The sequence below is a fragment of the Gopherus flavomarginatus genome, chromosome 11 (genome assembly GCF_025201925.1).
Source record: "Gopherus flavomarginatus isolate rGopFla2 chromosome 11, rGopFla2.mat.asm, whole genome shotgun sequence".
Taxonomy (NCBI): domain Eukaryota; kingdom Metazoa; phylum Chordata; order Testudines; family Testudinidae; genus Gopherus; species Gopherus flavomarginatus.
The window spans coordinates 32,185,165-32,208,489 of NC_066627.1; the positions used below are offsets into that span (position 1 = coordinate 32,185,165).

At 41.8% G+C, this 23,325-nt stretch overlaps 1 protein-coding gene across 2 annotated transcripts in view; it reads left to right on the forward strand.

The window, feature by feature from the left end:
• Nucleotides 1-22,042, forward strand: part of RPN2 (ribophorin II) — a 32,586-nt gene extending 10,544 nt beyond the window's left edge. The window contains exons 6-18 of one of the 2 annotated variants that reach the window (XM_050917330.1): nt 1,966-2,100; nt 3,994-4,170; nt 4,666-4,784; nt 6,012-6,117; nt 9,002-9,093; nt 10,150-10,264; nt 11,007-11,201; nt 11,788-11,874; nt 12,518-12,613; nt 14,433-14,508; nt 15,305-15,434; nt 18,648-18,721; nt 21,702-22,042. In XM_050917330.1, coding sequence (XP_050773287.1) covers nt 1,966-2,100; nt 3,994-4,170; nt 4,666-4,784; nt 6,012-6,117; nt 9,002-9,093; nt 10,150-10,264; nt 11,007-11,201; nt 11,788-11,874; nt 12,518-12,613; nt 14,433-14,508; nt 15,305-15,434; nt 18,648-18,699 — 1,380 coding nt within the window. In that variant the 3' untranslated portion in view covers nt 18,700-18,721; nt 21,702-22,042. The remainder of the gene's footprint in view (nt 1-1,965; nt 2,101-3,993; nt 4,171-4,665; nt 4,785-6,011; nt 6,118-9,001; nt 9,094-10,149; nt 10,265-11,006; nt 11,202-11,787; nt 11,875-12,517; nt 12,614-14,432; nt 14,509-15,304; nt 15,435-18,647; nt 18,722-21,701) is intronic. The other variant, XM_050917331.1, reaches the window with a different exon arrangement.
• Nucleotides 22,043-23,325: the final 1,283 nt, after the last annotated feature.

Below are 23,325 nucleotides of genomic sequence, written 5' to 3' on the forward strand. Positions count from 1 at the left end.
GAAATACCTCCCATGTCTTACATACCACACTCTTGTTAATACAACCCAGAATATTAGCCTTTTTTGCAACTGCGTGACGTTGTTGGCTCATATTCAATTTTTGATTCACTATAACCCCCAGATCCTTTTCAGCAGTACTACCACCTAGCCAGTTATTCTTTATTTTGTAGTTGTGCATTTGATTTTTCTTTCCTAAGTGTAATACTTTGCACTTGTCTTTATTTAATTTCATCTTGTTGATTTCAGACCAGTTCTCCAGTTTGTCGACGTTGTTTTGAATTCTAGTCCTGTCCTCCAAAGTGCTTGCAACTTCTCACAGCGTAGTGTCATGTGCAGATTTTATAAGTGTACTCTCCACTCCCATCATCCAAGTCATTAATGAAAAGCTGGCACCCCTGTAAAACCCCATTTTGAGTATGGTCTTTCAACCAGTTGTGACTCACCTTATAGCTATTTAATCTAGACAATAGTTCCCTAATATGCTTATGAGAATGTCATGTGGGACTGTGTCAAAAACCTTACTAAAATCAAGATATGTCCTGTCTACTGCTTCTCTCTCTCCCCCATCCACCAGGCCAATAACCCTGTCAAAGAAAGAAATTAGGTTGCTTTGGCATGATCTATTCTTGACTAATCCATGTTGGCTATTACTTATGACTCTATTATCCTCTTGGTGCATACAAATTGATTGCTTAATAATTTGTTCCAGTATCTTTTCAGGTATCAAAGTTAGTCTAACTGATCTGTAATTCTTTGGGTCCTCTTTGTTCCCCCTTTTAAAGAGAGGAACTATGTTTGTCTTTCTCCAGTCCCCGGGGTCCTTACCTGTCCACCATGAGTTCTGAAAGATAATTGCAATCATTCCAAGATTGATTCAGTTACTTTCTTTAGTACCCAAGGATGAATTTCATTAGGCCCTGCCAACTTGAATACATCTAACTTATCTAAACATTCTTTAACCCCGTTTTTCCTATTTTAGCTTGTGTTCCTTCCCCTTTATTGTTAATAGTAATAACGTTGAGCCACAGTTTACCTTTTAGTGAAGAGTGATGCAAAATAGACATTAAATGACTACTTGATGTTATCCATTATTAGCTCTCCTTCCCTGCTAAGTAGAGGACCCACACTTCCCTTTGTCTTTCTTTTGTTCCTAATGTATTTAAAGAACCTCTTCTTGCCTTTTATGTCCCTTTTATATCTAAGCCTTTCTAATTTTGTCCCTAGATGTTTGTGCTGTTCTTTTATGTTCACCCTTAGCAATTTGTCCATGTTTCAATTTTTTTGTAGGAATTCTTTTAATATTCAGGTTATTAAAGAACTCCTAATGGAGCCATATTGACGACTTACCATTCCTATCTTTTCTTCTCATTTGAGATAGTTTGCTGTTATGCCTTTTAATATTGTCTCTTTGAGAAACAGTCAGCTCTCCTGTCCATTAGATTTTCTTCCCAGGGCACCTTACCTACCAGTTCTGAGTTTAAAGTCTGCTTTAGCCTTGTTCTGCTGCTCTCACTCCTTCCTTTTCTTAGAATCTTTTTGAAATCTCATTGCATGATCACTTTCACCCAGAATACCTTCGACCTTCAGATTTGCAACCAGTTCCTCCCAGGTAGTTACAATCATGTGTAAAACGACTGTCCCTCTAGTTACTTCCTCTGCCTTCAGAAACGAAAAGTTCTCCTCAGTACATTCCAAGAACTTACTGGACATTTTTTATTTTGCCCTACTAGTTTTCCAACAGGTGTCTGGGAAGTTAAAGTCCCTCATTACTACCAGGCCTTGTGTTTTGGATATTTTCATAGCTATAAAGGTTATTCAGATTACAGTAGAGAAAATTCTCGTAGTGATCCCAGTACAAATACTCCATGAACGTATGCCCAATAGATGGAATTAATCCAAGTAGTTCTGCTGTCAGTGGTACAGGTGTTTACCTTTCATACAATTTTTCTCACTCGTTGCTGCCAGGATCTTGTTGCCCGCTTGGATGACCTAGGTGGGGTATATCTGCAGTTTGAAGAAGGACTTGAGACTACTGCATTATTTGTTGCTGCTACATACAGTCTGTCAGACCATGTGGGTACAGAGCCAGCGATGAAGGAGGTATGTACCAGATCCTATGATCCAGAGGGTGTAATAGCTGGTAAAAAAACACTTGTGAAAGAACATTAATTATTGTATCTGGAGATCATTAAAAGGTGTAAGCAGCATGTATATCCGAGAGCAGGAATTGACCCATAGCAAGGATTTGTAGGTTTTAAAGTTTTACACTGTTTTGTTTTTGAGTGCAATTATGTAACAAAAAAAAATCTACATTTGTAAGCTGCACTTTCGCAACAGAGATTGTATGAGGTGAATTGAAAAAAACTATCATTTTTACAGTGCAAATATTTGTAATAAAAAATAATATAAAGTGAGCACTGTTCATTTTGTATTCTGTATTGTAACTGAAGTCAATATATTTGAAAAATGTAGAATAACATGCAAAAATATTTAATACATTTCAATTGGGATTCTGTTGCTTAACAGTGCGATTAACCGCAATTAATTTTTTTGAGTTAATCGCATGAGTTAACTGCAATTAATCGACAGCCCTAATAGAAATCATTATTGCGAGCCCTCTACAGGATCATTTACTTAGTGTCTTTTAGGGTAAAGTTCACTGAACCTCAGTGTACCGTTATAACCTGTTTTATGTAAGGACCTGAAAAAAGAAGCTATGCTGAGCCACTTGGTGCATCATTCAGGTAATAGCAGCAGTGGAGGGGGTTGAGAATGAAGCCTGTGTACGGAATCTGAGTTCTTTCTTGGCCCTTCTCCATGCTGCTGCCACGTAGACTTGATGCTGGAGTAATTTGGATGTCGCTTTTGACACAGAGGTTCTGGTGAACACAGTTGCATATTTCAGACTGTCAGAGTCCCAAGACAGAAAAAAATAAATTGGTCCAATTAGAGAAAATTGTTTAGCGTTGATTCTAAATCAGACTGTCAGGAGCTCTTTTGTTGGATGACTTTTTAACTGAATGGGGAAAATACCTCCTTTTCAGAAAGCTGCCCAAGTTATTTTAAAGTTTAGCGGGTTTATAATATTTAAAACAACTCCCCTTACACTGGTTTAACACCATGAAAACTGTATCTGTTGATGATTAAGTCCCCGATCCTGTTCTATTGAAGAACTCTTCATGAGGCTGACACATAATAGAGGATCTAATGCTTCCATCTGGGTGCCTTCAATTGAGGTGTCTAGCCTATTGACCATCAGTAGATGCAAACACAGGGAAAAATGAGACATCAGTGGAAACTAAGCAACTAGAAGAACTTTAAATGTGTTTGAGAAAACTAAAAGGAGATTGTTTAGGAGGTGACTGTGGTGGGTGGTTTTGGTCTGGTTTTGTAATGATAAATGAACTGTATCTGTTCCTCGGATATTGGATGGACTCTCTGGGATATAAGCTGTTTATACAGGCCTCTTATTGGCTTTGAGTACCAGGCCATTTTCATACCTGAAGTTGACCCCAATGCCTGTGCTTACATCAAGGGGTAGTCTTATAGTTTGAAACAAACAGGAATTCTAAAGATTCTGTATTAATTTGGGCTTCATCCTCCTGTCTTGTGCTGGGAACTCTAGACCCAAGAACAAGAATCCTAAGGTTCAACCCAGTCGAAGTACAGGTAACTAACCTTCCATTGTTACAGGGCTGACCTAATAATAGTTCAAACAAAATGAATTTACAATACAAGAAACATAAATCTTGTGGCTGTTTGGGTACTGTATTTGTATTTGAATCAGACTATTTTGCCAGTTATATCTGCAGAGAGATCTAAGGTAAAATCATAGGAGTATTAGTCAAGGCTTCTGTTCCTGCACAAGAAGGTTTTTAGCACTTTGTTAGGCTAGGCCCTTCTCAAATGTTGGGGGAAGCAGCCCTCCCTCTCCTTCCTTCTCTGCCACCCTCCATGTTTGGTTAACACATGATTGGTTCCTCTCTGTTTCAGGATCAGATAATCCAGTTGATGAATGCAATTTTTAGCAAGAAGAACTTTGAGACACTCTCTGAGGCCTTTAGCGTGGCTTGTGCTGCAGGTTCTTTATCCCAGAACCGCTACCACTTGCCCGTCATCGTTGTCCCTGATGGACCAGCAGCCGTGTCTCATCATCAACCCATACTCAGGGTGAGCTCCTAGATCTGAATTTGTCCATAATCTTGGCTCAGTCTGCAGTGTTGCAGGGATGGGATGGCTTAGTGCATTGGATAGCGCCTTTCACTTCTGGCAGCAGGGCTCAAGTGCATACTTATTTCACCTAGGCATTGAATGTGGATTTAGGAATTGAGTCTTATGGACCGCCGTGTACTGGGGACTAAGCAGAGACACTACCACAAAAAGCACCACAGTGCTCAGCATTATTGCTTTTATTAGGAGAATTAATAATGTTTCTCATCACGATATGAAGGCATCATAAGGAACTAGGTAGACTGAGGATGCTGTGTTTCAAACTTGATATGTTTGGCAGTCAAATCATGGGGAATAGTAGTAGAGGGCAGGGGATTCCTACAAGTGAGTTGTCTTTGGATGTTTCTCCGTCTTCCAAGAATTAGTTCCCGTGTTGGGTAGCCCTCCCAGAAATGTGGATCTCACTCTTACTAATCACTTTTTTTCTTTTTCTAGCTGCAAGTGACCAATGTCATGTCACAGCCACTGACTCAAGCTGCTGTGAAGCTAGACCATGCCAAGTCTGCATCTACCAAAGCCTCTGTCCTTCACCAGATGCCGTTTGCTGTTTCAGAGTAAGGAACAAACCTGTTTCTATGTTTGACATAAAGCAACAACCTCTGTTATAAAAACAGTGGATTATTCCCCCTGTTCTCTGCCTCTCATAAGAAAGAAATGCTTGTTGAATGATGGAATACTCAAGGCACCATAGTATCAGAGGGGTAGCCGTGTTAGTCTGGATCTGTAAAAGCAGCAAAGAGTCTTGTGGCACCTTATAGACTAACAGACGTTTTGGAGCATGAGCTTTCATGGGTGAATACCCACTTCGTCGGCATGCATCCGACGAAGTGGGTATTCACCCACGAAAGCTCATGCTCCAAAACATCTGTTAGTCTGTAAGGTTCCACAAGAGTCTTTGCTGCTTTCAAGGCACCACAGTGATTTATTGATGAGTGTAGTGACTTTGAGTGCTCTTTAGTAATGATACTGAATCGTTGCCACGTATCATTTCCCTACTGATACAATTCTCCCCACCCAAAAATATTTCTGACTGCTGGGAGGGAACATATGGTGTTTCTCCTCTTTCCCTAACTCCTTGGATGGATGAAGAATGATTTTGACAGGGCTGATCTGTATGCTTAGGGCTGCCTTACTTATTTTGGATAGTGTGGTTTATGCTTATCATAACTATATTTGTTCTGACATCAGACTTGCACCTGAGATATGGACTTTCCGAGCCACATATGGTGCCCTAAACAATCACATGTTTGGGGTTACTGCCATAATCTGTCAGTTCAGACTGATCCAGCAAGAGTTTGCAAGGGTGAGATGAAGTTGTTTCACCTTCAAGAGAAATTATCATTCCTGCCCTCCATTTTACTGTGTAAATCCACTCTGCTTAAACTTATTGTTCTTCTGCTCATGACTGTTAACCATTGCAGTTGCTGTAGATAGAGAGCATCTCATAAGTCTTTGTCTACCAGAAAAAATGCTGTAATAAAACTATGATGTAGTGTACCTAGAAAATATCAGACTTAAATGTAGAAGATATTTTTATTTTTGGAAGGGTTCAAGTCTCTTCTTAACCAGAAATGCTGAATTCATGCTAATATTTTTCAATGTGTATATGCTGCTTCTCTCAGATACTTGTAAGCTGTAGGAGAGGAAAATCTAGTATACCCTGCTCTTTGGAGTCTTTCATTTCTGTATAGTTGCACAAGTTTCCAATTTGTTAGTTTCCTATATGGATATTGTAGAGCGTGTGTTTTCTGTTCTTTATATCTCTGCTCTTGTTGTCACAGAGACATCTTTGAGCTGAACTTCATGAATGCCAAACCTGCTAGTGGATATTATGATTTCTCCATCAGCGTCGATGGTGACAGTCGATTAATTGCAAACAAAGTTGAGGTGGGCGTGTTTTGATTCCTGTCTAATTGTAAGGGTTTGTTCAATGGAATTACTTTTAATGTATCCCATATGAAGATCTGGCCCATTGTACTGAATGTTTGCTATCACAATCTTCTGCAAAGCAGCAGACTTTGATTTAGCCTAAGGGGTTGAGCATGGGGCTGGGAATCAGGAGACTGGGGGGACGGAGGGCTGTAAATTCCTAGCTCTGACCTTGGGGCAAGTCGCTTCACCTGATTCAGTTTCCCTATATGTAAAATGGCCATAAAGTGCCTGGAAATCTACCAATGAAAAGTACCGAATGCTTAGGCTGTATTATTATTGTTATGACTACCTCAGGATCAGAAGCTAGATCTGGAGGGTATCAATTAATTTTACTGATTATTAATCACTTAGGTAATATGTGTACATCAAATACAGAACAAAGATTAGTAACATTGGCGATGTAAAGCAACTATTTGCATAACATCCATTAGTATGAAGTGATGGAAGAACTCACTAGAAATATTGGTTCTCCAAGCTATTCAGAATTTGAGTCCATAAACTTCAGGATGTGGTTAAAAAGCCATGTTACGCAGTTCCTTATATAACATGAAAATTAATCAGTTGATTTTTAATGTCTTTGTACATACTCTACAGTCAAACTTATGTTCCTTCCATCTTGAAAATAGGTAGACGTTGATGTTCGTGTCAGAGCAAGACTGAGAGAGTCAAGTTGTGGGTGCAAATTAAAAAGCGCTTGTTCAAACACACCTCTGCTAGTGCAACAGACACCCACTGCCTGTTCGTCGAATAAATGTTTGGGATTCTACTTTTTCCCCAGATTTGCTCCAGGAGAACATTTCATTCACAAAGTCACTGCATTGGTGACAGTTGGGAACAATCGTCACTCTCCTCAAGTGATGTGTATTCTGGGGAGTTAACTTTTTGCCCTCAGTTGCCGCTAATGAAAAAACAGCATTTAAAATCTTACAGTTCAGTCAGCACAGAATGGGGGGAGGAAGACACTTATTTACAAGTGCTGGCCTCTGCCATGCTTATCAAATTGGCGTTGTAATTGCAGTAATAATTGCACTTAGTGTGTCAGGAAGGGATTGATGGTCTTGCTTAAACTCTCTTGAGGCATGTGGCGCCAGGGGGAATGCATTAATGCCCATGGCTTTGTGTGATCGTCTCCTAATAATAAGACTCATTGTTAGTGGGGAGGGCTGCGGAGGAGCTGTGTATTCGGAGGCTGTCATTACCATTAATTGTCCCTAATGCATAGTAGTTTTTGACTGTAATGAGCTAAACTGCAGGGTTATTACTCCATGTGGAAAGACTGCATTTCCTGGCATTAAAATATTTGTGAGATGGGCTTGTGTGTAATAGTCAGTAAAGGGAACTTCATGGAATAACACTGAGGTGCTCTCAGTTGCCTTTAAAACTGGAAATGGATCAGATTCTCACTTCCCTTGTTCCTGTCTTAGAACCAATGAAGTTCTGTTCTCTGGCTAGTTTGGGGCAGGATTCATTAACAAGAAATCTTATGGGTAACATCTGTATTGAAATCTCTAATTCTCAGTTGTAAAGGGACAAAGTCAAGATTGGCAGGGCCAAAATCTAACCTACCTCTTTTTTCACTTTGAACATTGCAAATAAAGTTCTTTGTGTAAGAGAAATCCTGTATGGCAGGGTCTGAAACTCAGAGAAACCCTACAGTAACAGACCATAGTACATGATGGGAAAACATCTTGGCAATGAATCAATTTTAACTCTCTAAGGAATGCTGTTTATAAGATGGTGTGAAGGCCAAAATTATAACAGGGTTCAAAAAAGAATTATATAAGTTCATGGAGGATAGGTCCATCAACGGATATTAGCCAACATGGTCAGGGTTACAACTCCACACTCTTGAGTGTCCATAGCCTGTGACTGCCAGAAGCTAGGACTGGACAACAGGATGGATCGCTCAGTGATTGCCTGTTCTGTTCATTCCCTCTGAAGCACTTTGTATTGGCCATTGTTAGAAGACAAGATACTGGGCTAGGTGGACCCAGTGCTCGGACCCAGTGTGGCTATTCGTATCTGAGGAGAACAAATGTGCCAATTAAAAGCTATACTCTGCAGCAACTATTTATGATTGGAAGGAAGCTGGAAGTAAATCCCACGTGATTTGATTGATTACTTGGATTTTCAACTCTTGGGGCAGGGGCTGTCCTGTTTGTACAGCACCTAGCACAGCAGTGTCCTGGTCCATGACTGGGACTCCTTGGGACCACTGCAATACATATAATAACTTGACTCTAATCATAAAGGAGAATTAGCTAAATTGAAGTAGAGGCCAGTAGCATTTGTGAGTTGTTTGGTTTTGCCCGGTAGTAAGAGATTGTGCAGAAAGTCTAAGTCAAGAAAAACATAGTAGGTTACTGTCAGACTTGTTAGCTAGATATTAATAGGAACTGAGAAAAGTAGAAATGTATTTTAAAAACTGTGAGTAGAGTACCATACATAAAGTTTCCATTTATTTTAAAAAACGTATAGCGGGATCTAGTTGCTTGAACCATCTTCCTATGCTGCTGTCTATGAGCTAAGATGTGAAAAAATTATCTAAAAAGGGTCAGGTACCTGACCATAATAGACAAGCTGTACTTTACTGATCTTAGTGTGAGGTCTGGATTGTTGGCATGTGGGTGCGAGGGTTGGTGTGGGAGTATATTCTAAATGAATGATCAGTCTCCACCCCACCCCCAAATTCTGGTGAAAGGGGTACTTCAGGCTTGTTCTTGATTATCTCTTAGGCATCTGGGAATAAGGGGGCTTTCTAATCTTCTAAAGGAAAATGTTGGCATGAACTGTGTGTGGGGGGGTGTACTGTTAATTTCCCTCTTATGCTTGGTTGCAGTTGAAAGTAAAGGTCTCCACAGAAGTTGGCATTACAAACGTGGATCTTTCTACTGTGGATAAGGATCAAAGCATTGCACCAAAAACCACAAGGTAAGGCAATAGTGTGAGAGAGGCACTGGCAAATGGCAATATTGAGCCAAGGCCACTGTTCAGTACCTCCTGATCTGCTGCTATGGAAGCTCAAGTAGTCTTTTGTATCTAAATGTCATCAGAAGTGTATCTGTGCCTTCTCCTTTCAACTCACAAATCCTTGAGAGCTCATTGGGGAAAAGTGGCTTTTTTTTAACTGAAGAAAGTGCTGACAGAAGCTAGACAAGCCCTGTAGCCCTCAGTTACTTCCATACAGCTGCTTCATATTGGCAGTGCTCAAGTTAGCAGATATAAGTAGTTAAAATAATTGCTTGCCTCCTCATGGTATTGGCAGATTTCATCTAGAGGAACCTCTAAGATGAATGTGTGGTGTAAGGTCATGCTACTGCAAATAGAACTGGGTGAAACTTGTCAGCTGAAACTTTGTTTTCAGGGAAAAATGCAGATTCAGCAAAATTGTGTTTTGCCAAATTGTTTCAGCCAAAAAATTCTGAAAGTTACAACAACATGTTTTGACATTTTCAAAACAAAACGTTTGAGTTGGGAGTGGTAAATTTTCATTTTGAATTTTTCTTCAATTTAATTTTTTTTAAAATGCAAATGAAACATTAGGTTTCCGGTCAAACAAATAATTTCGTTCAACCCAAACCAAATTTTTTTGACTTTTTTCACTTTACTGGAAATTTAGTTTTCAGGATTTTTTTTGAACTGCCAGCAAACCAAGAAATCCATTATTTGCCCAGCTCTAACTATAAATCAGTGTTTGTGGGGTTTCTTTAAATCCAATATTTTCCCCTTAATATACGCAAATAGCTTGCAGAAATAAATCATGCCAATCATTACTTTTTTCCCCCCTCAGTTTTGTGGGAGGGCAGTGCTGGAACCGAGAGGCATTTTAATTCTCTGAACTGATGTTCTGTTTTATCAAGTAATCTACAGTAAGTCCCCCATGAGTAAATCGTGACACTGTTAGGCAGACTTTACATGTCAGTCACTCCAAAACCTCTGTTGGAAAACCATCTCTAATCTTGTTTTATTCCCCCACCTCCTCCTTAGGGTAGCTTATCCAGCCAAAGCCAAAGGATCATTCACAGCTGACAGCCATCAGAATTTTGCCTTGTCCTTCCAGCTGGTGGATGTGAACAGTGGAGCTGAGCTCATCCCTCACCAGGTCAGGATGAATTTATGTAGTTATCCTGTCATCTGGATTTTAGGCAGCACTTGCTCTTTGAAAAGCTTTCTTAGGCTTTGAAAACCATCCTATTGTCTTTGTTTGAAACGAATTCTGATGAGAAAATTGTAGATAAATATTGTGTGCACCCAAAAGGGAGGGAAAAAAGATTGGATCTGAACAGAGTGAATCCAGTTCACTTGCTTTTTTTGTTACATTTTAAGTAAGCCTCTAATAAGCTTTACTTCATGGCTTATTTAGAGAAACAAATACAGAGTGGAGGAAGCGACATCCTGAGCTGTAAAAGTGCATTTCTACCTTGGATACAGAATGTTCCCTGAAACTCTCATGCCTGAGGTTGCATTTGATGTAGCAACCTCGTGGTCCATAGACCAGGCATGTGATGATAGTAATACATTGCACGTAGAGCTCATTGCAGCCACAGCAGGAAATGCCCAGCACTCAAGAGTCTTTGTGGACTGCGCTGTATTAGTCTGGCTACTGTGGGAAGGATTGTGCTCAAGTGATTCAGTAAGGTATCCGGTAGTCAGTACTCCTGAATTCTATTTCTAGCTCTGTCACTGAGTCACTAACTGTAGGTAAATCACTTGCCACCATGTGCCTCAGTTTACCCAGCTCTAAAATATGAATACTTGCCTGCCTCATTGTGTCAAAACCAAGATTTCTTCCTGTGATGAAAATCTCTCCACAAGTATAAAGCCATTATCACTTTCCTTCTCAGACATTTGTCCGTCTTCACAACCCAAAGACTGGGCAGGAGGTGGTGTTTGTCGCAGAACCGGACAGCAAGAATGTGTACAAGTTTGAACTGGACACTGCTGAGAGAAAGACAGAGTTTGATTCTGCCTCTGGTACCTACACCCTTTACTTGATAATTGGAGATGCCACTCTGGAAAATCCAATCCTGTGGAATGTGGTATGTTGCCGACTGTGCAGTGACATGGTTGTGGGATCACTGACAGTGTAGTGAGAAGCAATAATAGAAGCCTAGAAGAATAAAGAGACAAAAGCCGTAGTTCTGTGTGGCTGATCTTGCTTCCTTTTATGGCATATGTAGACTCTTCGTTTAAAAAAAAAAAATTTTTTTTTGAATCAGTGCAAAAGCAAGACTAGAATGACTTTTCAGCTCTGTGTGTCATGGATGAGCAGCCATGGAACAGGCTCCCTGAGATCTGTGCTGTACTGACTGGGCATAGGCTCAGAAACAAGCTGGCCCTGGAAGTAGTTTGTGTGTACCAGCTGGGATTTGAACATATTCAGCTGTATAGTGCTAAATGAAGGGCATTCCCTTCTCTGTTCAGAAAAGGAATTGTCAGTTTAAAATGCAATTCAGTAGGTCTGTGTGGTGAGTTGTTCGTTGCAATGTGGCTGAATTGCTTAGTTGTCTTTAATGCCTTCATTATGTTGGGGAATCTGTCTTTGGGGGGGAAGAAGGGTGTAATAGCCTTTATAGGTCATACACCAGGGTCATGGCTTTGTAATTTTGTTCAATTCCATTTCAGGCTGATGTCGTTATCAAATTCCCAGAGGAAGAGGCTCCATCCACAGTCCAGTCAAAGAAGCTTTTCATTCCCAAGCCAGAAATCCAGGTACAGCTCAAAAGATGGGAATGATTTCTATTTTTGATCGAATATTTCACTTTTACCCTTATCAGTGACAGTCTTAAAAAGTAGCCTTCCATACGAGAGCGTCTTCACCATGTTAATGATGCCCATCAGAGGGAAACAAAAATAACTTCTTGGTGGATAGGGAGTCTAGGGTTGCATTACCTATCAGTAGGCAGAAATAAACTTTGCGTCCAGTGCAAAATATTGTGCCGTCATTGAGGAGGTCCATATCTGAGCAATGGGAACACACTCTGTCTCATTAGAGATCGTATTTTCTATGCTTCATCAAATGGAGACCAAAGAAAGCTTCCACCTCCTAAAGATCTCTCCCCCTACCTCTCCCTCCATGTCAGCTCATGGTGTAGCATCCATGATGCATGCTGAGTAGCCAAGATTCCCTGTTTTACAGTCTACAAGGAAAAATTGACATTGCAAGAAAGCAAGGGATTACATTTGGGAGGGGGAGACACTTTCACAAGAAAGATGTGGACTGGGCCTTTGATACTTAAAGGAGCCGCCCCAATCAAAATTAGTGTGTGGGACCTATGGCTGGGACAGAAACTGGTCCACCTGTTGAGGTGAAACTGTTCTTGTGAAGTGCTTCTAAAGGGACTTCTCTCTACAGCACCTGTTCAGGGAACCTGAGAAGAGGCCTCCTACAGTGGTGTCCAACACATTCACAGCCTTGATCCTCTCCCCGCTGTTTTTGCTCTTCATTCTGGTAAGTTGAATAGATTCCATATAGAATTTCTCTTCTGCCCTACAACCCAAAACTAGCACAGTAAACAACTACAGCCACACCTCTTACCCACACTCTGGTTAGGAGTACTTAAGTCAGTCTTGCTGTGATACAGAGGGAAGAAGAGTGTCTTCCTAGAGGTACCTTCCAACTCAGATAACTCTCTGGTTCTGTTTCATTCTGTGCTGGACTTCCAGCAAATCATCTTAAGGCACTGAACAGGTTAAAGAAAATGTAATAAAGCCCCTTAGCCTTGGTAGAAGTGCAGTTTTGATTCCCAGACATCAAATGAGAGGCTATCAGGTGACTAGAGGAATCCTTGCCTCACTCATCAGCATTACTTATTTTCTGATACAGCTTCTCTCCAGTCCTTAGAAAGAGCCTGATATTAACAAGGCAGGGCATTATGGAAATGGAACGTTACAAGCAAATTAATGGAGCTACTCAGGGCCCAATCTAGGTGCAAAGGGTTGGACTAGCTTCAGTTCTAACTCCATGTCCCTAAATTGTTTTGTTGAATTTATGCTCCAGTTAGAAAACTAAGAGCACTGATTAGGATGAGGCATTGTACAGTATAAGCTTCTCCTACATGGCTCTGCTGACATTCTCAGTTCTGACCTCAGTTGCCCCTGCTGTTCCAGCCTTAGATTCTTCCAGAACAAAGGCAGTCATACCAAACTGCATGGGAATTTTTTGTGATGTCAATTCACATGCTAAAGGACTTGGCTGAGAGACCACCAGATTGATTCTCACATGTGGGCCTAATGAGCATTTGAGTTCATATTGACAGAGCTGAAATGTACAGCATCAGCCAAGCACCTGTCATCAACTAAACACCACTTTAGAATTTGCTTGCTATACTTTAAAATCTCTCTGCTCATCAAGTTAAATTATACATGGTTTGGTGGGATAAACATATGGCTTCTCTTTGAACCCTCATCCTTACCTCACTGTGTGTTCCAAATGCAACCTCTCCTCTTCTGAAGGCTTGGGCGCAATCGGACAGAGCTGTGTCCTGTGACCTGGGGAATCCATGGTGCACTTGTTGATGACTTAGCCAGCACTCCCTCATTGATGCTTCTCCTTTTCATCTTCTCTTCTACTCCCTTCAAACTGACATTATTACATGGTCATTCATAACCTTTTATTTCTTCTAGAACTGTGCTAATTTCATCCTGGGTTCAGTAACAGAGCATTATGTTCACAGTTACCAGTTTTATTCATATGAATTCGAGATAAATCAGATTTTTCTGAGGGGAGGATAGGTTTGGAGGCTTTGTTTAGCAAAATACCTATGTGAGATCCTGCAGACTCCAAGGTAGCTGGAATTTAACTCTTAAAGAGATACTAACTGACTGCTTTCATGAAAGCAGTCAAACAGACTTGTTATTGCAACTAGGAGCAGTGTCTTCTGCCTTAAAAGCTTGGCAGAAGTAGATGGGATCTTGGATTGGCCGCTGTTTAAGGGCTTGTCTACACAGGGAAGCTATTGTGAAATAAACTCAGGTGTGAATTGAAGCTAAACCACACAAAGACACTGTTAGTGCAGTGTGGGGAGCTGTTGTGGAATTGCTGTTGTGCAGTAGCTCCCCCACAGTAACTACTCCAGGCTGTTTCCTCATGTGGACAAGCAGTAACAAACAAGTTGGTTTTGCAGTCTTGGCCATCATTTTAATTGATGAGGAATTTGAAGCGACTCCAGTTTGAAAGGCATGTTGAAGAACTTTGTGGTTAACTGATGACAAATCAAAGCTAATGTCTAATAAATCCATTGTGATTGGGTTTTTATTTTTTCTTTCAGTGGATAAAGATTGGTGCCAACATCTCCAATTTCAGCTTTGCTCCCAGCACCATTATCTTTCACCTGGGTCATGCTGGTAAGTGCCAGAGGCTCTTTGCTTTGTATGACCTCGTTCCCACATGGACTTTACAGATGTACTCTGATGATAAATGGACTCACAACCTATTAACTGTAATGACTTAATAGCATAACGTTTCTCTCTTGTTTTCCTCTTCCTTTCAGTATTGTTAATATGGTGATAAACAAACCTGTTTTGTCCATCAGCTTATAACAGCTGTCATTATACTAGGCTCCTCTTTCACACCACTTACCTACATTTAATAGCACTCTTCATATCAAAGGTCACTATTTTTATTCTGTATTCACCCTTTGGTAGATGGGGGATTTTTTTTGTGGCAGTGGAGTGGGGATGAAGGCCTGTGAGGTCTCCCTATACTCCTTGAGTCTATTTATACACATGCGCGCACACTGTAGACCAACTTGTCCTCATCAGGAATGGATGGGACCTAGTTTCCTCTGAGAGCTCTGAGTTCTCATTGGTTTTTTTGCTCCCTCAAAGAACCCTGGAAGATCCTTCTCCTCTAACACTCACAAACCTTCATATTGCATCCACCAATCTTCCATTTGAAGAGAATTGGACATAACTCACCAGTGCTGCTCGTTCATCAACGACAATGACACAAGGCCCTTGTTCCCATAGAATTGACTGCAGAGTCTCTCTGGTTCTCCTGGGCCAAGGAGCTAGAGAGAGACTGGAATCCAAGGCTGAGGGGTGGCAGCACAATGTGTTACTTCTAAACCATCTAATGCCATGAACAATTTTAACCAGGGTCTTTCTTTGAAATGAGACTTTCTGTCTTGTCTCTTCGTAGCCATGTTGGGGCTGATGTATGTCTATTGGACTCAACTTAACATGTTCCAGACTCTGAAGTACCTGGCCATCTTGGGTAGTGTCACTTTCCTGGCAGGCAACAGAATGTTGGCTCAGAAAGCAGTAAAGAGGTAAGAGGAAGGGAGGTGGATATAACTGTAGGGTCTGGTTTCCAAAAAGCCAGGGGAAGGAAGGCGGCCATGTTGACAGGATTTGACATCAGGAAATGATCCAGTGCTGAATACCAAGTTACTAGTTTCCAGTTCTTGTCCTATTTAGAGGCAGGCAGCTCTGCCATGTTCCACTTGCCATTTTCAGAACAAACACCTAATGCAGTGCTAAATAGCAAGTAGTCTAGCTGCTTGCAGTGGGGGTGGCTGTCACTGGAGAATTACCAGCTGTGGGGTTTTGAGAAGAGTGGATTATAAAGCAGTGCAGTGAATTGATCAAATACTTCGAATTTTGAGAGAGGGAATGTGAATTTTCCTTGGGCATTGACAGAACATGGGTTTTCCTGAAGTCACAGGCCAAGACTTTTCAACTTGCGGGCCTAAATTAAGGCACCTAAATGAATGGACTGTTTCTCAGAAGTGCAGAACAGCCAGCAGCAAGCATGGCGGATAATAGAGTTATAAGGAATAGCCAGCATGGATTTGTCAGGAACAAATCATTCCAAACCAACCTAATTTCCTTCTTGGGCAGGATTACCAGCCTAGTGAAAAGGGGGAGCAGTAGACTCGATACATCTTGATTTTTAGTATTGCTTTTGACACAGTCCCACTTGACATTCTCATAAGCAAACTAGGGAAGTGTGATGTAGAAGAAATATAAGATGGGTGCAAAACTGATTGAGAGATTACTCAAAGAGTCGTTATCAAAGGTTCTCTGTCAAACTGGGTAGCTGCATCTAGTGGGGCCCCACAGGGTGGATCTCTCTCCTGTCTGGTACTATTCAATATTTTCATTAATGGCTTGGATAATGGAGTAGACAGTATGTTTAGAAAATTTGTGAATGACACCAAGCCACAAGCACTTAAGAGGACAGGATTAGAATTCAAAAGGACCTTGACAAATTAAAGAATTGGTCTGAAATCAACAAGATGAAATTCAGTAAAGACAAGTGCAGAGCACTTCATTTAGGAAGGAAAAATCAAATGTACAACTACAAAATGAGGAATAACTGGCTAAGCAGTAGTACTGCTGGAAAGGATCAGGGAGTTATAGTGGATCACAGATTGAAGATGACCCAATGATGTAATGCAGTTGCAAAAAAAAGGGCTAATATCATTCTGGGTTGTATTAACAGGAGTGTCATATGTGAGACACGGGAGGTATTTGTACAGCTCTATTCAGCATTGGTGAGGCCTCAGCTGGAGAACTGTGTACACTTTTAGGCGCCACACTTCTATGATTCTATGGATTTCACTGAAGCCGCTGGTGGCTTAGCATTTTTGAGAGCCAGCCCGCTCATTTAGATGCCTAAATGCAGACTTGGAAGCCTAATTTGAGGTATCCAGGTTTGAAAATCTAGGCCATAAGGCTTTCCTTGGAAGAACTGTACTTATAACAAAGCACATGCTCTGAAGAGAGTGTTCACTCCATGGTGTATCAAACATGTACAGTAACTTTCATTGTAAGGGTGCTCTGAAATTCCAACCTTCCACAGCTCCACTTACTGGGTAAATGCTTTGGTGGTAAAGGGGATGTTGCTTTGACTTCCTATACTGATATAGGGTTGATTCAATTCCCTTAAAGCCACTGGAAAGACTCCTGTTGGATTGGCCTTTAAAAGACATCAGCCATGAGACTACAGTTCTAACTTGCTGTGCATGTGGAATTTCCCTCCCTTCCCCACTATTATAAAGATGAGACTCCTCAAGGAAGTTGGGAATGTGAGCATGTAACCAGCTACTTTCCTGATGCCCCATGCAAGAGCTTCCCTAGCCTGCACAATTGCTGTCAGCATTCCCTGTGGCTAACCCATCAGCACAAACCTTCCTAGTGGAAGCAAACCTTTATAAGAACACAAATCTAAAGCTTAGCTGGCTACCATCACCCCATAGATGTATCCGTGGCCCTCTAATCAGAGTATCCATAGATCCTTCTCGTACAGACCTCGCTACTGCAAAGTCATTTTTCAAACACACACGCACTTAGGCTGCCTTCAGGTTGTTGCTCCTTGACCCCAACATCACTCCAGAGTGAGTCTCAGCCATTTTCTTCCTCAGAGCCTCAAGTCCCCTCAGTTGCCACAATTAACTGCTGTCACTTTGAGTCTAATTTAAAGATTCAGGCTTTGATCCCTGTCTTGCAAGTGCAATGCCTGGCCACTGGGCTTACCCCTTGACAACATTTTTAGTCCAACTTGTTCTCTTCTCTTACCTTGCTCCTGTTGGTCCCCTGGAAGGAGTTTGCACATGCATGTTCACACATTTTTTTACACAGCAATCTGAACCATAAAACTCGAGAGAAAAATAGTATTTTCAGTAACTTTATACTGATTTATTACCTTTAAATTAAGCAGTATTCAGATACTGCAGCTGGGCAAAGATAATCAGCTAGATCAACAGAACTCAATCCCTTCTCAAAGCAGCATTTTCCAGCCATGCTTGGGATGCTCAGTGTGGTATTTCCCCTCTCCTTTGCGTAGAGTTCTCTAGCAGGAGTTCTTTTCTGATGGAGCTGTGTTTTGTCATTAATTCCTGTATTTCAATTGTTAGTAAGTCTGAAGTTTGCTTCTTGCTAAGACGACAAATAGAAATGGTAAAAGTAAAACCAGAAATTGTTAGTGTCCGTATTAAGAAATCTGGAGAATCAGGCAAAGGAGATTCATTGAAGCTTCTCTCTGACTGGTTCAGCTCTCCCAGGGCTTCTGTTAGCAGCTAAATGGGGGATGGCTTACTCCCTACCTCTCTGAACAGCCTCTCCATATTGAACCATACAGTTTCATTGGTTGTGGCACGTTAGAGTTTTTACCAAAATGCCAACTTTAAAATAGAACTTCCACCTAACTGTGGAGGTGGCCCACCCTTCAGGTTCTCATATGAGAATAAGCTGCTAAAAGGCATATTTTGTTGGCTTCCTGTCAGCCCAGTGTAACCCTTGTTGCTAGCCTATGTCAGCAATGGCTACCTGACACAGACTGAGAGTCAGAGCCTCTCTCCTGGTGTGGGCAGCACAGGAGAGGTAGCAGCAGTAATGCTTGGCCCACCCATGCCTTTATTGAAGGTACTGGAAGCCCTGGTTTTGCTTTTTGCTTTTTCTTTCATCGGCTCCAGTTCCTGGAGCCGGGCTGCTCTCCTCCTCGCTGTCCTCTGAATCTTTTCCCTCTCTCCTTTTGGCAGGATTGCTGCAGAACAGAGCAGTAGGTTGGCAAAGTATAGAACGCTGCGGTAAAAGGGGGTTGCTCTTCCTAGAAGTAAGGGCTCTTCTGGAATTTGCCTTTCCCGGGCATTCTGGCTGCTTCATTTCATTCTCATCCCTCGCTCCTCGGCCAAAAGAAATCTTAGCTGAAGCCACTTTCCAACCTGTCACGTATGGCTTTGAATCTGGGCTGAGGGTGTATGATTTTTAATTATAGCTGTCTTTAGATGTTGTTCTGTTACCTACGTGCATTAAGAGAAAACGACTTCTGCGTGAAGCCTTCCCTCTCCCAAGTTTATGTGACACATACAAAACACACGTGCGTCATTTTTGTTGCGAGCCTAAGGATTCTAGACAACAATGAAACAAAAGCTAAATTAACCACGGAAACCCGGTGTGCAGGAGGGGATTTTCATGCTGGTCAGTGAATGAAGATTGTGGTCTAGAGGTGAGCATAGTGAAAGTGGTCACTGTGCAAACTTGCCCTGACCTGCACTGCACTGTTTCTGCTATTTCATTCCTGGGCATCTTTACCAGAGACTGTGGGTACGTCTACACTACCTGCCTGATCGATCTATCGGGGATCGATTTATCGCGTGTAGTGTAGACGCGATAACTCGATCCCCGATCGCTCTCCCGTTGACTGCTGAACTCCAGCTCGGCAAGAGGAGGAAACAAAGTCGACGGGGGAGTGGTGGCCGTCAGTCCCACGCCACGAGGATGCAAAGTAAGTGATTCTAAGTCTATCTAAGATACGTCAACTTCAGCGACGCTGTTCTCGTAGCTGAAGTTGCGTGTCTTAAATCGATTCCCACCCCTCCCACCCCCCAGTGTAGACCAGGCTTGTGAGTCAAACTGAACTGGGTGTGACTTTCTGGAGTGGGTAATCAGATATCCAGTAGAAGCAAGGCCAAACCACCCACCTCTTTTGACTTGTGACACAAGCTGTGATTTATCCAAGTATCAAATCAGACTAGATTTGATGGCTCCCACTGTGGCATCATAGAGTTTAAGGCCAGAAGGGACTGCTACATCATCTAGTCTGACTGCCTGTATATCACAGGCCACCAACACCTCCCAGCACCCACACACTAAACCCAACAACCCAAATTAAGCCAAAGTGTTACAGCCCACAAGAGACTAGACTGTTATGTGCCACAGGCAGAACCAAGGTGCACCAGTGTTCATGGCCTGTGTAATGGCAGGGAAATAATTAAATAAGATATAGTCAGATAATCTTGCAAGTGACTTGCCCTCCACGCTGCAGAGAGAAGTGAAAAAAAGTCATATTCCTTCCCGACCCCACACGGCAAGACCTGGAGTATGTGAGCCAAAACCAGCCAGCCAGCCAGGCACCTCAAGAGAGAATGCTCCATGCCACCTCAGAGCCATGGCCCCCATGTCTGATGTCCCCTCTTCAGCCACGGCAATCCTTGATGCTTCAGAAGAAGGAAATGCATTTAAAAACAAACTAAACTCCCAGAACACTCTGGGAAGAAAATCCCTTTCTGGCTTCCTGCATCAGCAGTCAGTCCTTTCCGAATATGAAATCATTTTCAGATCTCCCCAATCACTTTCCCAGTATAAAGCCCTTCATTTCTGCTGTTATTTTGGAGTGGGGAAGGTTCCCATTTACCATGCAATAGTCCTGTGGGGGTCAGACTGCCCAGCATGCTGCCTGTCTTTCTGCATGTCTCTCTTGTTTCTGTGCATGTGTGATATCCTTCATTTCGCCTACACTGTGCATTCTTTCAGGGTTGAGAGAGAATCAGACTGTAATACCATGCATCTGATATAATTGAAACCGTTGCAGAATACACTGATGAAAGATCTCTCAAGCTTCTATTTGATTGTTTTTGTAATATATCTACAATTATACCTACCCAGTGCTCTAGGCACACATAACTAGGACCCAGGATTCAAATTTTCAAAGAGGGGACTAAATTTTATGTACAAAAATACAGGCACAGGTAACTGTATCCTTAAAACATAGCACTGTTACTTGTGAGTACAAATTCCTGTTTACCTGTTTGTAATTGCCCAATCTGTATCAAGTATGCTTTGTGTTACATGTGCACGAGTATATTTAGTGTCCACAACATTGAAGATTTGGCCTCATGTCCCTTTTCAGACTCTTTCAAGACACCCCTATCACCACCTCTCAACACTCCTGGGTGCTTTTGAAACTTGGACTGCACACATGAAAAAGCTGACATAACTAGAGAGGAATTGGCTTGATATCTATATGTGAGCTTAGTGTCACTGTGCTCTGGCTGATCAGTGTTTGTAACGTTAAATTCTCGGTGCCCCAGTGTGGAGTAGGTAAGGAATGGCATTGTGTGTCACTTGAACACTTCTCCCTTAGCCAGAGCTAAATGCTGTCAGCTGCGGGCAGTTGTCTTTGCCAGCCCCTCAAAGCCACAGCCAGGGTTGCTCGGATACTCCAAGAATGCATCAGTTTGCACTTTCCTGTAACAGAGTTCAGTGTACATGCACGCTCTGAACTCCGCAGAGTGTTGGGGCCTGACTCAAGAGTGCTGAGCACCCAGAGCTCTAGCTGAAGTCAATGGATCCTGCAAGTGTCTTGTCCCTTCCCAGGACATGGGTTTGTCATGTATGTGTTAGGTTTCTCTTGGCTTAGGTTTTAATTTGGAGAAGACATTTTAAGTCTTCCTTTTAAGATCCAAACCCACTAATTCTAACTGCATAAACCAGCTGTTTCTTGATAAGTTTAAGAATTAGACTAAGCCTGTTGAAAGCTTTGCACTCAGCCACCATTTTTTAATTCAGTTTTTGTTTTGCAAGGCTGGTCACCTCTGCCATTTGCCAGAAGTCCACCTTTGCGTTTTCTGGACATTTCACTGCTCCTTCTGTTTGCCCTCCCTTGTTGTGTTATGATACAGTTTATTACATCTTTGCCATGTAAAAAGAAATCCCGTGTCTTCCTTCAAAAGAGTACGGGGCACTTAATGAGCAAGGAATTTCAACCTTGCATTGAAAATGTTAATTTTGTTCGGATTTCTCTTTCCTTTCAGGACACATTAGTACCAGAAAAATGGATGAAATAGGAGGGAAAAAACTCAAATGTACACAGAAAAGTGGCCAAGAAACAGTCCAGAGGTCAGAAGTTGGAAGGCAAAAAAGAATTTTTTTTTATGAAGTCAAGAGAATTGTGGTTATACTTTTTTATTTTTTTGAATGTTTTCCCTCACTTTTTTTTTAGTGCTGTTTGAGCAGTTTTGGAATTAAGCCAGCAAAGGCCATGTCTTTTTTTCACACCCCCCCCTCCCCAAGTGTTTAAATTCTGACAGTGCAAATTCTGTAATTCTGACATTTCCCCCCCTTGTGGAATAAAAAGGCTGATGAGAGGAAAGAAGGGTTCAGTGTTTTATTCCAAGCTGCTTCAGAGGCTGTGATGAAAGGTTGGATTCCATGTGAGAGTGAAACACGTTTTCACTGGCTTTGCTTAGCCCATAATTTCTTTATTCTAGGCAAGGCATACTGTTGTGTGAAGCTTCTCTTTTCTTGATGCTGCTCCTGCAGTGTGCCTGGCACTTGCTTTCAGGTCCTTCCTTGACCTCGCCCCATTCTATTCCAGAGTAAAGAAGTTTGTGCAGCAGGATTTTCTACTCTTGTGTTGTCTTGAATGATGGTTGCGGAGGATACACCTGAGAAGCCCGCATCTGCATTTCTCCTGCTGCCTGCACTGAAAAGCTGTGTAGACGGTTAATGTTAGATTCCCTGATCCTAGAACCAAAAGAGTCAAGAGCCAGTTCTGTGCCTAAACTGAGGGATAAACTGTCCATGGTGCTGAAATATGAAGACTAATGTGCATTCTCCCTTTTACTCTCAATTGTTAATTATTTTAATAGGTCCCATGCAGCATCAATGAAACTCCAGTGAGGAACGTTCAGCCTAAAGCTCTGCCATCAGAGAAGTTTTGTTAGCCTTGCTTTGTTTCCGTTCCAGTACCGGGTACAGACCTTGCCACTTCAAGGGTGATTTCTTTGTTTTGTGTCTTCTTATAGTAGGTTAATTTCTGTGTGTGTGTGTGTGTGTGTGTGTGTGTGAGAGAGAGAGAGCAAGCATTTTTCTGATAAATTCAATGAATGTCAAGAGTCTGCAGTGGGCTTGCTGGCTGTGACATAGGGATGTCTGATGGCTTTGTTTTGAAGTCTAAAGGACCGGTTAAACACTAAGCCACGCTGGCTTTATATTCCTGGGCCATTGGAGCCTAGCCTGGGTGTACTGGAAGGCCAAAGATTAGAAACTTTTAAATACTAGAGTGATGCCCTAGCAATCCACAGTGACTTATCCCATAGTGACTTATCACTGTGATCTTTTAGCTCCATTATCTCAACCTCGTTTTTGTGAAAACATGGAATTGGAAAATTGTTTTGGGTGGAGTTTTACCCTCGTTCTTTCTCTTCAATCAACAAGTCCTAGCATAGGAATAAACTGAACCCATTTTTTTTTGAGACCCCCCTTTTCTCTGTTTTGAAAATATGTTTGTTTATGTTAGTACTCTGCCTGGATTCTTCAGTTTCCCTTCTTGCAGCTGTCGCCATCGCTGGAACTGTAGGGCCAGGGGTCCAGGAGTCACCCAGCTAGCACAGGGCAGGATGGCTCAAGGAAGCTTGGAGAACCACTCTGTAGAAA